This window comes from Zootoca vivipara, chromosome 3, assembly GCF_963506605.1.
Source record: "Zootoca vivipara chromosome 3, rZooViv1.1, whole genome shotgun sequence".
In the NCBI taxonomy this organism is placed as follows: Eukaryota; Metazoa; Chordata; class Lepidosauria; order Squamata; family Lacertidae; genus Zootoca; species Zootoca vivipara.
The window spans coordinates 44878985-44891391 of record NC_083278.1 but is presented as its reverse complement, the minus strand read 5'-3'; the positions used below and the strand labels follow the sequence as shown (position 1 = coordinate 44891391).

Below are 12407 nucleotides of genomic sequence, written 5' to 3'. Positions count from 1 at the left end.
GTGTCTTTGTTTTCAGGCCTAAGGCTTCCCCTTAAATCACAGAAAGCCTTATTTTTCTGCCATGTCAAGATTGTATTGAATTGGCAATAGCTAAAAACAAAACAAAAACTCTCTTGCTAGCCTAAGATGTAAAATTAGTGAAGGCTTGTCACTGTTTTTGCTAATTGTTATATTTTTAAGCTGAGTATGTTCTCAAACATTAGAGGGACCCAGGTGGCGCTGTGGTTAAACCACTGAGCCTAGGGCTTGCTGATCAGAAGGTCGGCAGTTCGAATCCCTGTGACGGGGTGAGCTCCCGTTGCTTGGTCCCAGCTCCTGCCAACCTAGCAGTTCGAAAGCATGTCAAAATGCAAGTAGATAAATAGGAACCGCTACAGCGGGAAGGTAAACGGCGTTTCCATGTGCTGCTCTGGTTTGCCAGAAGTGGCTTTGTCATGCTGGCCACATGACTTGGAAGCTATACGCCGGCTCCCTCGGCCAATAATGCGAGATGAGCGCGCAACCCCAGAGTCGGTCACGACTGGACCTAATGGTCAGGGGTTGAGAACCTTTTATGTTCTCAAAACTCACTGCATAGAAATCACATTTCCCCCTTTCCATCTCCCTTTTGTTTTTGCAATGAAGAATGTGGCAGATGGTGGGAAAGTTCTCTACTCTCTTTATGGAATAGTGGAGCATAGTGGGTCCATGCGAGGAGGTCACTATGCAGCATATGTGAAAGTCAGAGCACCATCCAAAAAGATTTTGGAGCACATTTCTAGCAACAGAAATGTTCAAGGTATGTACGTAAAGAAAATGATGTATTTTTGGGACACACACATCTAGTACATGAAATGCATGCCTTTTTCTCGGTATCACACAGTTGGTTTTATCAGTTCAGTACTTCCGCAGCCTACAATAAACAGTTATCTTTTAGATCCAGCCCACCTTTTTCCAGCAAAAGGACAATTAAGACATTCCGTTTCTTACGCTTGCAATAATTTCCACATTCAAGATTTCCAGCCTATGGTCATAAATAGCAACTTTTGAATCTGGATGCTGGAAGATTCAGGACGCGCTGAAGGAAGTAATCTTCACACAGCACATAATAATTAAAACAGTGGAATTCTCTCCCACATAAGGTAGTAATAATGACCACCAACTTGGATGGCATTAAAAGATTAGACAGATGCATGGACAGTAAGTCTACGAATGGCTAGGAGTCATGACGGCTATGTTTAAAGCAGTAAGCCTTTGAATACCAGTTGTTGGAAGTCAGTGGGGAGAACACTATGGCACTCAGGTTCTGCTCATAGGCTTCTCATAGACATCATACATGGTTGGCCACCATGAGAAAAGCGTGCTGGACTAGATGGGCCAGCAGGGCTCTTCTTAACATTTACTGCTGAAATCTTGTATCTTCTATATTGGAGATAATATGTCATTTCACATTGTTCAGGACTCTCTGTATTATCCAGGACTGCTGGATATCTGTGCTGTAGACTCAGTGATTCTGCATTTACAAAGCAGCCCCATAAACTGTAGACATGGGTATCTTCAGAAGCTAAGTGTTCTCTTTTTAAATTATAAGTGTGTGGCCTGCACAGAAGCAGAAATGTATTTGTAACATGGACAAGTTTCTAGTGAAATCGCAAGAGGCTAGAAAGGACGAGAAATCCATTGCTCATGTAGTGGGGTTTTGGTGCTCTATGCACTTTTATTTCCATTTCTTCTCTGCCCCCCCCCCCAACTACTGGCCCTTTTCTCCCTGCCCAAGCACAGAGCAGTGGAGGTATCCAACAAAGTAGCTTCAGTTTTCAAGGCCACTCTAGCTCACTCCAACATGCAGTTGGGAAAACACTGCCTTTCCCAATTTGTACTCTTGCTAAGACAATTTTCAAAGCTGGCAGTACTGAGAATATGAAAACAAAGTTTCAGTGGAATTTATGCAATAACAAACCTTCAAAATTCTCACAGTTATTGGCTTAGTCATATTCTCTTTTGCACTATGATGGTAATTAATACTTTTTATTTTTTTGCATTGCAGGTTTGAAAGACTCTGTAGGAGCCACTGTAGGACAATGGGTATATGTCAGTGATACCCATGTACAAGCAGTTACAGAATCAAGAGTATTAAATTCACAAGCATACTTGCTTTTCTATGAAAGAATACTGTAGCTGTAATCAATACTGAAAGTCTAAATAAGTTATTTTTCTGTTTTCTTAAATGCAGTACATGTAAATATTGTGCTTTTATCTGTTCTCTAATACAAAAATTACCATGATTTCTTACTTTAAAAACCATGCCTTGCATTCTAAGAAGCTGGTGCATGCACAAAACACCTAGATACACACATAAGTAGGGTATCTTACTATGCTGATTGGCAGCTGCCCATCAAACAGCAGAGGATGCAGTTTTAGCACCCTGTGTTGGTGCTTTTGGAAGGGGCATGTGGAGCTGCCACCAGAGTGGAGGAACAGAAAATCACCTCATGTGTAAGTGGGAATAACTTCATGTTTCTCTGAATATAAGTCCACATGCTCATTATCTAAATCCCCAAAATGCATCTGAAACAATGTACTTGGAAACTGAATACTGTAGTGAAATTTCAATTCCGGATGAGCAAAATTTTAAAAAAACATGAATTGAGAAATGAACTGGAGTTCTGCCTGAGTTTTCCTTAATACAGAAGTAGGGTTGCAGCTCACATAAGCAGTCTCTTTCTCTACCTTTCTCTTGCAATAAGGGGAGGCAGAGGACTGTATAGCAGAGACTAGAGCAAAATTCTTCCACCTGATTTTGGTGATTTCCCCCCTCCCACTGCAAGCTAGTATAACACAACCCTCACTGTGCAGCCCTCTCCTTTGGAGAAGGCTTTTTCGGGGCAGTACAGGAGGGACTGGGGAAGAGAGAGAGTGTGATTGCACAGGCTTTCTGTTTGTGCAACCATTAGAGTTAGTTTGTGCCATTCACTAATCATGTTTGAATAGCATATCTGAAACCTGACGTTCCTTTAAAACATTGCTGTAGTTTGTTAAGTTGCAAGCTCAACAATTGAGTTCTACTCTGTTGTGTATGCTTTAGTTGAGATTACTGCATTGCAGGAGGCTGGAGATGACCCTTGGGGTCCCTTCCAACTTTAAAATTCTGTGATTCTGTCAATTCCTATATTCAAAAAAGGCACGTTGCAGTTCTTCTAGAACTGAATCTCTTCTGAATGCTTGTTGAGTTCTATATGCAGAAAGTTGAGTACATCAGGGAGTAGATTAGAACAGAGCCTTTCTACCTTATGTGCTTCCTTTTCACATTCAAAGAGTGCTTGAGATGGGAGTGTATTCAGATATGCACCATGACTATAGTCACTACAGTATGCTACTTTTTCAGAACATTTGACTTTGCTTATAGATATCCAAATATACTTTCTAGTCGTACATTATGTTCTCTGCCATTTATATCTGCAAAGCATCGTATAGTCAAGCATGCTGATTTACTGCACACCCAACATTTTAGGGTGGTGACTGGATACCCTATAATAATTATACATTTTCTTAGTTTTTGTGATTTACACATTACATATATACACTACTGACTGTACTCAATTTATTTTCTATTAAATATGGGGGTGGGGGTATATTGCTGTCTCTTACAAAGGATCAGGTCTGCTGTTTATTACTGTCCTCAATAATATGGATTTATGCATATTATTTCTATTGTACAGAGGACAGTGGGACTAGTTCCGCATGTGAAATGCATATTTTTAAACTTCTTTTTTTACCTGTGCACCACATGCTCTACTTTTAGGACTTGGAGAATTTTAAAGAAATATTATTATCTCTTTGTGGATACTCCTTTTCAGCTTCAGGACAATCCAAGTTTCTCCTGTGCACTGAACCACACATATTAGGATACTCTTTAAATTGTAGCCATTGGGTTCCAGCCAGTTATGTGTCTTAGCCGATGGTAAGGCTTCCATCAGTGGAATGGGGAGGAAAGCAGAGCATAGTTAAGGGAAGTAAGGGGCTGCGAGAGGGAGGAAGAATCATGAGAAATTGCTTCCCTCCCTTTCCAGTCACAGCAGCTTTGCTTACCAGCAGAGCAACCATGTTGGATATAACCCACTGCCTGCTAAAAACAAGAGAGTCAATTTAACAAGCTGTATAATGGGACAGCAGTGCGTGTGTCATGCACATGCGTATCTATCTCTGAGTAGTTTCATGCAGAATACACCCAGAATGTCTCCATACCCACCTCACTAATTCCAACTTTAATGATAATTTATTGATATTATGTTATAACCCCAGCACTGGAGAGAGAGTTGTTGTGACCTGTAGTAATCCATGATGATCCACATTTAATCTGATAATTTAAAGTAAATTAATCAGTTTCAGTGTGATCATTTCCAGATTACGTATCTATACCAACAAATCCAACACTCACCCATGCACATTTAGAGCAATGTAGCTTACTCAGATGTACCTTTTTATGCACAATCATATTCAGAATTTATTTTAAATGCCACATTCCAGCACTTTGGGGATAAGACATGAAGACTCAAGTGCATACAGGAATTTGCTATCTGTTTCTACACGGGTTAAAACCCCATACACTGAAAAGAAATGGTACCTATTCATTGGTACGGGAGTTCTGAAGAATGCATACACAAGCTCTGGAATGTGATTTATATTTTGGTTTCTACATCAAATAAAGACATTATATTTAAGAATTTCTAAAAAAGCATCCTTTAAAATTCACACAATTTAAAGCTAAATTCTGTCAAATTAAAAGGGAGTTAACTACACTTTTAAAATGCTCACATTAAAATCAGTGGGCTTTAAATGGCTGGCTCATGATAGCAAATGAACAGTGTATGGGTTCTGCTCATGCTGTTGTTGTTGTTTAGTCGTTTAGTCGTGTCCGACTCTTCGTGACCCCCATGGACCATAGCACGCCAGGCACTCCTGTCTTGCACTGCCTCCCGCAGTTTGGTCAAACTCATGTTCGTAGCTTCGAGAACACTGTCCAACCATCTTGTCCTCTGTCGTCCCCTTCTCCTAGTGCCCTCAATCTTTCCCAACATCAGGGTCTTTTCCAAGGATTCTTCTCTTCTCATGAGGTGGCCAAAGTCTGCTCATGCTACAAAAGCCTAATTAGCTTTCTACTTCTGGAGGTATCTTGGTTGAGTGGTTTTCTGTGATTTTTGAAAAAAAGGATCTCTGCCTGTATCTCCCTTGCAATCTCCTTGTACTACCTCAGGTTTTCACCTCTTGTATTTATATTCAGCCCTAGAATTAGAATTCAGTATCCCAATAACAGAGACACCATCACTTTTTCTCTCTTTGCTTTTCCCCATGCGTTTCAACCTTTTCAGCCTTTTGAAATGGCTCCCGACCTTCGACTTCTTTTTCTTTATACTAGCATGCCCATGTTAGTGTGGTTGTGGTTCAGACTGAAAGCAGTCCTCTGACTATAAAACACTTCCTCAGATAAGGAGGAATCATAGAAGGAAATCTGATATGATCACTACTGTAGTATGGTAACTGAGCAGTGCAAGTGGCACCATCTTCTGGCTTAATCTTGGAACTGCACACTGTAAAACCTGGATCTATTGGAATTTAGGCTACAAAGTACAGTATCAGGCCAGTACTTCCTAAGGCAGGGGTGTTCGCTTACCAACACAAGAGTCTCTGTGAGTTTTATGTTTAAGGCACAGTGAAAACTTGATTTGCCTGTTGGGAACAGCCGTGTGTTGAAAAGAAGTCTAGAATTTCAAAATACTTAATTTCAAAATGAAATATTTTAAATTTTTCCTCAATGGTTTACATATGATAGATTAAACCAGGGAACTTTGTGAGGCAGATGATACTTAGAATAAATTTAGAATGCACTATAACAGATTTTCTACTCCTTAATATTTCAGTATACTAGTAAACTGGGATTATATTAAAACAATATTTAGGCCAATAATATATTGCAGAGGATACTTGTGTAATGATGAGCAAAGAGAAATGCAAGCATAATTTACTTTGTATGTGCAATAAATGAACCTATTACTGTATTTTTACGTATTTTATGTATAAAATGTATAGAGAATGTTCAACAGGAATATGTATTTAATTAAACAGAGGCAAAATATGAAAATGTCTGTTAAATATATACCATTGGGATACAAAAACACTTGTTTATTTTTGATTGTCAAAATAAAACATAAAAGTCAGCACACAAGTTTAGAAAAATGTTCAGTTTATATTTATTTGAAGGGGCAAGATAAATTATTAACTGAAATCCGGTGTCATATTCTGGTTTCTAGATTATTCTTTCTCCAAGCTAACTTTATTCAGTATGTGGGTTCATTAAAGTCACCCCACTTTAGGATGGGAAAGGGCTTATTTTGAACCCACAGCTTACCCAGAATCTATCATTCCCTTACTTCTCTGAGGTGTGTTGTATATCAAGATGTTGCAAAATAAGTGGGAAATTTCCAGAAACGAATGTCAGATGTTAAACAGATTATTGTGTTTGATTTCATTAAGACAGGTGGGGGGATCATGTCTTCCCTAACTTGCCAAGTGATTCTTTTACTATTGAGCTCATGGGATGGAAGTGGCTGCCAGCCTTGTTTGATGTGTCCCCTGCATCATCTCCCTTACCTTTGCTTTGGTTAAGTGCTGTCACTGTGAGGAGTGAGAGAAGAGGCACAGGCAGGCAGTCTGGCACATGCACCTCTTGAGATCCAACTGCAGATGGTTAGAGCTGTCTTGTGTCTTTTTGAATGATGCTGTGCTCTGCAGTTTGCCCCTTATTGCTTGCCTGTTCTGCGAGTTGTAAAGTTTCCAATAATTAGGTGGAAAGAAATGGAATGTGTGAGGTAGATTGGATTAGGGTCCTTTCCTACCCGTAAGCTCAGGGGTTGATCCAAGTCCCTGGCCAACAATGGCAGGGCTTGATGGAACAGCACAGCTCTGCTGCTCGTACCAGACAAGGTGGAAGGTAGGAAAGATACCCTTTTGCTGCACCAGCCCCACCCTAGGGATGCTGCTGGCAGTGGCTTCAGCTGGCCTATTGCTACAGTTTCCCTCATGACAGAGCTGGGCAGGACTAAGCAGAGGGACACACCCACATCATGCTAATCCCTTCCAACACAGAACACAGAATCTGAAATCTGACACACAATTTGAATACAGCATGAATTTATGCATATTTCCTCAGAATCAGTATAGCATAGTAGTTAAGAGAATCTGGGAAACCAGGCTTCAACTCACCACTCAACTGTCTTACTTGCCTCCGGCACATCTCTTAGCCTAACCTTCCTTGCAGGGTTGTGGAACGGATGAAATGTGGACCTTGGGCTAATTTAAGGAATTAATGATTAATTCCTTAAATTAAATGAATTAAATGAATGAATTAAATGAATGATTATAAGTATTGCGTTTAGGGGACCCAGGTGGCGCTGTGGTTAAACCACTGAGCCTAGGGCTTGCTGATCAGAAGGTCGGTGGTTCGAATCCCTGTGATGGGGTGAGCTCCTGTTGCTTGGTCCCAGCTCCTGCCAACCTAGCAGTTCGAAAGCATGTCAAAATGCAAGTAGATAAATAGGAACCGCTACAGCAGGAAGGTAAACGGCGTTTCCATGTGCTGCTCTGGTTTGCCAGAAGCGGCTTTGTCATGCTGGCCACATGACCTGGAAGCTATACGCCGGCTCCCTCGGCCAATAATGCGAGATGAGCGCGCAACCCCAGTGTCGGTCACGACTGGACCTAATGGTCAGGGGTCCCTTTACCTTTATATTGCGTTTAATAAATCTATCACAGATAAGAATGCAGCTCTAGAGTTCCATGGGTTTTATCTAGATAAGGCTGTGGCTGCAGTGCACCCACAAATTCTGAGCAAATTTATTTGGACATAAAGCTGTGATGACCTGTATACTTGCTACGAAATAGGTTGCACTCAACTAACTGCTAAGCAAACTTGCATGGAAACGAGTAGCACATCACATTCACTGCTACGGATTTTTAATTTCTAAATAAATGTTTATAATTGCAGCTTAGGGGTGGTGTTAGATGTAGGTCATTCCGACTCATAGCTGTCAACTTTCGGATTTGAAAATAAGGGATCAGCAGCCTGGGACAGTATACAGTTCTTGGGGACAGTCCATGCCGCGGTAATCCCCACAGGCTACAAATTAATTTACACCAGGCTACACACCACCATCTTTCCCCACCTCGGGGTCTCTTTTCCTGGGAGTCTTCTCTTCTCATGCGATGCTTCAGGATCTGTCCTTCCGATGAGCAACCAGGGCCGATGTTCTTCAGAATGGATCAGTTTGATCTTCTTGCAGTCCATGGGACTCCAGCGCCATGGGCAGATTGATCAGGTTCACTCTTTTGGCTCTCTCGCATCCATTAATGACTTATTATACAAACGTGTTGCAGACTTTGCATCCTTTAACACTCTTTTGGAAGGAGTGTATTTGTGGGCCGGGCCAGAGTGGTTGATTTTACATGCAAGCAAAGCACAAATAGTGCTGTTGTCTAATGGCATTCTATTCTCTGTAACTTATCTTTCTCACCATATACTAAACACCCTTTCAGAACTGGCATTGCTGTGGGGAATACAGAGTAAAGCCTTCATTAATCTTGGCAGCTCACTGAACCTCACATCCTTCCCTAGCAGGCCCCAGAATCTGTCAATTTTTTCTTCTTGGGGGAGTTGCTTGCTGTCTGTCAGCTGGTAGTCAGTGAGTTCCTCTCTCAGCTTATCTTCACTCAAGCTCAACTGAGGGAGCAGGGCCACTAGCCTTTCCACTGTAAAACAAAACAAGTGTTTGACTGAACAGTGCTGATCAAACTATGCACTAACTCAATCATTCTATCAATGGGGAAAGCGTCCCAAACATCTACCTGCCCCTGGAGTAATGTCAAGGCGAGCAGCAGGGTCCAGCACTTTCAAGTCCCTCAGGAGTGGATTGTCAAAGGGAAAGGAGGAGAACATCTTCTGAAGCACTGCTTCGTAGAATCTTCTCACAGATCTACAACAGCATAAGAGTTGAAAAACTGATTAGTGGCAACATTTTAGGCACACAGCCTATACTCTCATAGTGCGATGATATCATGATTACATAAATGCTGGGTAATATACTCACTGAAAGATTTTCTTCTCGGCGGACACAGGAAGCTCTGTGCTTCTCATGAACGCCTTTGTGTCTTTTCCGATAAAGAGGTCTTCATCAGCCAACTGATGTCCTTCTCCATACTCCACCTCCCTGAGAGGTACACCCACGATGGCCCTGGCTGGTACGAGGTAGCCCAGGATCCTCCTGATCAGCCTGCACATCTCCTCTTCAAGCCTGTGAATTTGCACTTCCTCTGACTGCAGAAAATGTCAAAAAACAGAGAATTAGGAATGCTACAATTAGCACAATCCTATTTATACCGTAACTATTATTCACACATACATACAATGTCATTGGTACCCACCTGGAAGGCAATATTAAATTCAGATAAAGGCTTAAGGGCAGCAGCCAGGAACAAGAAGTAGATCTTCACGACCGGATCACCCAGATGGCTGGCTAGATCACGTAGTTTGGCACTCTTCTCCACCTCCTCAAGGCTGTTAAAGTAGGCCTGCAGGACATAATTAAAATGAAAACAAAGCATAGTAAAGCGTGTATATATCTGCTGCACTTACCATCCTTACCTTTAGTGCGTCCCATTGGTTCAACACTCTCTGGATGCAGGTTAACAGACTCAGCCATCGGGTGCTGCAATACCTGAGCAGGTTCAGGTGGTCTGAATCAGTAAAATCGACAAACTCCTTGTAAATTTCACATCTTTTTGCACTGTAATATAGAAAATAATTTTGTTAGTGGCTGGATATGTATGTGTATGTTTGCAAGGCCTATCTAATAATAATGTACATGAATTCACCTTTTACCAAAGTGGGTATATATTCTGACCAGGATGTCTTCAACAGGTACCTGTGCTGCTCTGATGGCACAGCCAGTGGCCAGCTGTACTAGGTGGCAGATGCAGCCAAGATCCTGAATGTGGGGCTGTCTGGTCTTCAGTCTGCTGATAACAGAGTTGTGTTTGCCTTCCATGACACTCGCATTATCAAAGTTAAAGGCTATCAGGTTCTCCCACGGAATGCCTCTTTTTCTATAAGAAAAAATGCAACAAAATGTCAGGTTATAGTTAAGAGCAAACTACTGCACACGCCAACAACACAGTGCAGCTTCCCTACCTTAATGCTTCACTCAGCTTTTCATAAAGATTTTCTGCATTTCCAACATTGCATATGGGCATCTCTAATAATCTGGTAGCAACCTGCAGATTGGCCTCATCGTAGAGTCTAGCCATGATGACGAATTTTTTGTCTGCTTTTCTGTTGTTCAATTCGTCACACATCAATGAAAAGGGCTGAGATCGGCATGTTTTGGCCAACTCGTCATCTAGCTCTGTTGCTATGGCACCTGTTGAGTAAGAGCACAGTAATGTTAGCTAACAATAAGCCGACAATATTACAGTGGTACCTCAGTTCTTAACCCGAGGTACCATTGTTTCTTAATTTGAATCAACTTACCTTTTACGATTTGCATAGTTTCGGTTTCCCCCGCAGAATATTTTCGTGCAATGGCAGAGTCCGGGAACATGTCAGCTACACACTTGTTGAAGTCGTCGCAGAAGGTGAAAGAAATGTTGTTTTTGGCACACAGCATGGCCATTTTAACCTTTGCATTTATAACCTGGTCAGCCTCTGTGGTATTCCTATTCACAAATGCGGACATTGTCGGGGCATTTTTCTGTGCCTCTAGCCTGCGCTTGTGCTTGGCTGATTGTTTATGCTGAGCGACATCGTTCCTTCCCCCGTGGGAGACACTAAAATCGCAACTGCAAATTGTGCAGAATGCGTTACTGTCCCCCACTCTGCTCTTCTTCACGAAGCTAAATTCGCTCTCCCATTTCTCAAGATACTTGCACAACTTCTTTGCTTTTTTTGAAGGAATGTCTTCTCCACCTCCATCCATCTCTTTCTTTGTTTGAAAAAGAAGAAAAGCAACACATTAGAGTAGCCACACATGCAATTTGCAAAGAGATTGCTCTCCTGTAGCAAGCCTACCTCCTCCACATTCATACATGGGATTTGACTGGAGTAACTCCAAAACAAATCCAAAAGCCCCCCTCCCATGAGATCCCCGCCCGCCATTGTACCCAACCAGCCGCTTCTTCTCTTTCCCCCATGTGCCCCCACTCCAGACAGACCTTATCCCTGGCATGGGTGAGTGGGACGTCGATGTTAGTATCCATCCAATTCCGAGCACAGGTATCTTCCAAGCCCCTCCAAGCCAAAGGCCCAAAGGCAGAAAGCCCAGCCAGCAGCCAAAGGAAGCCTCAAGCGGTGGTTTCCACAGCGCAGCGACCCAGCAAAGGGATACAGCAGCAAGGAAACCACACCGCTGGGAAGTGCTGAAACAAAGGTGAGTCCCCAGGCAATCCAGGATAGCAGTAGGAAACGGCGCTGGGTAGGAATTTCGTGCAAAAAATAGGAAGGTTGACAGCTGTGCTCCGACTACTTCACTTGCCGTGCTTGCAACCTTACGCACACTCACCTAGGAATAAAACAATTCAGTGTAAAATTTATGTCTGGGTAAACATGCACAGGGGCGCGGGTGGCGCTGTGGGTTAAACCACTGAGCCTAGGGCTTGCCGATCAGAAGCTTGGCGGTTCGAATACCCGTTGCTCGGTCCCAGCTCCTGCCAACCTAGCAGTTTGAAAGCACGTCAAAGTGCAAGTAGATAAATAGGTACCACTACAGCGAGAAGGTAAACGGCATTTCCGTGTGCTACTCTGGTTCGCCAGAAGCGGCTGACCTGGAAGCTGTACGCCGGCTCCCTCGGCCAATAACGCGATATGAGCGCTGCAACCCCAGAGTCGGTCACGACTGGACCTAATGGTCAGGGGTCCCTTTACCTAAACATGCACAGGAGCGTGAGACATGTCTTAATTTTGCAAGGACTGGGCTCATCCTTATTCGCAGCAGTCTCGAAATCCGAAACGGTTTTACGAATCCTCCGTTCTGCATGCGCAGCTCCACCGGCTTTCTTGCCAGCAACCCAGTAACACACCTTACAGCCACCAGGCACACGCCACTACCCTTCCCAAGCCTCGCCTCGAGGCGGAAATGCCAAGAGCGGAAGGAAGAGCGTTGCGCCCTTCCTAAAAATGACGCCGACAGAATAAACTTAATCCGAACCCTAAAAGGTGTGTGTTGGTGGCGGGGAAGAGCAGACTGAGATTAAAATCAGCAGACATGAAAGGGTTCTTTCCTCTTCCTAGCATATTTCGGAGGACCCGTATTCTCTTGTCAATAGTGGGCTTTTCTTAGCCCCTAAATGGCTAACACCCCCCCCCGTCCACTTCTCGTTAAGGG

At 42.8% G+C, this 12407-nt stretch overlaps 2 protein-coding genes across 7 annotated transcripts in view; one reads left to right on the top strand and one right to left on the bottom strand.

The window, feature by feature from the left end:
* Positions 1 to 6189, top strand: part of USP45 (ubiquitin specific peptidase 45) — a 66023-nt gene extending 59834 nt beyond the window's left edge. For both annotated transcript variants that reach the window (XM_035109333.2, XM_035109332.2), the window contains exons 17-18: positions 625 to 778; positions 2027 to 6189. In XM_035109333.2, the coding sequence (XP_034965224.2) occupies positions 625 to 778; positions 2027 to 2157 (285 nt within the window). In that variant the 3' untranslated portion in view covers positions 2158 to 6189. The remainder of the gene's footprint in view (positions 1 to 624; positions 779 to 2026) is intronic.
* On the bottom strand, positions 5190 to 12361 carry LOC118082233 (uncharacterized). Of its 5 annotated transcripts, none has more exons than XM_035109335.2 (10): positions 11948 to 12208; positions 11239 to 11585; positions 10559 to 11009; positions 10220 to 10448; positions 9904 to 10134; positions 9674 to 9815; positions 9454 to 9600; positions 9120 to 9346; positions 8878 to 9005; positions 5190 to 8781 (listed from the first exon to the last, which is right to left on the bottom strand). In XM_035109335.2, exons 2-10 carry the CDS (start codon positions 11281 to 11283, stop codon positions 8543 to 8545), a joined length of 1839 nt encoding a protein of 612 aa, XP_034965226.1. In that variant the 5' UTR covers positions 11284 to 11585; positions 11948 to 12208; the 3' UTR covers positions 5190 to 8542. The 5 variants fall into 5 exon arrangements, with proteins under 5 accessions (XP_034965226.1, XP_034965228.1, XP_034965230.1 ...); XM_035109337.2 differs by having other exon boundaries at positions 10559 to 11005; XM_035109339.2 differs by lacking the exons at positions 11239 to 11585; positions 11948 to 12208 and adding an exon at positions 12231 to 12361.
* Positions 12362 to 12407: the final 46 nt, after the last annotated feature.

Coding starts and splice junctions, on each gene's coding strand:
- LOC118082233 (XM_035109335.2), bottom strand. CDS start 11,283: ATGGATACTAACATCGACGTCCCACTCACCCATGCCAGGGATAAG. Junction 11,010..11,238: donor TCACCCATGCCAGGGATAAG/GTCTGTCTGGAG, acceptor TTTCAAACAAAG/AAAGAGATGGATGGAGGTGG. Junction 9,816..9,903: donor TATACCCACTTTGGTAAAAG/GTGAATTCATGT, acceptor TCTATATTACAG/TGCAAAAAGATGTGAAATTT.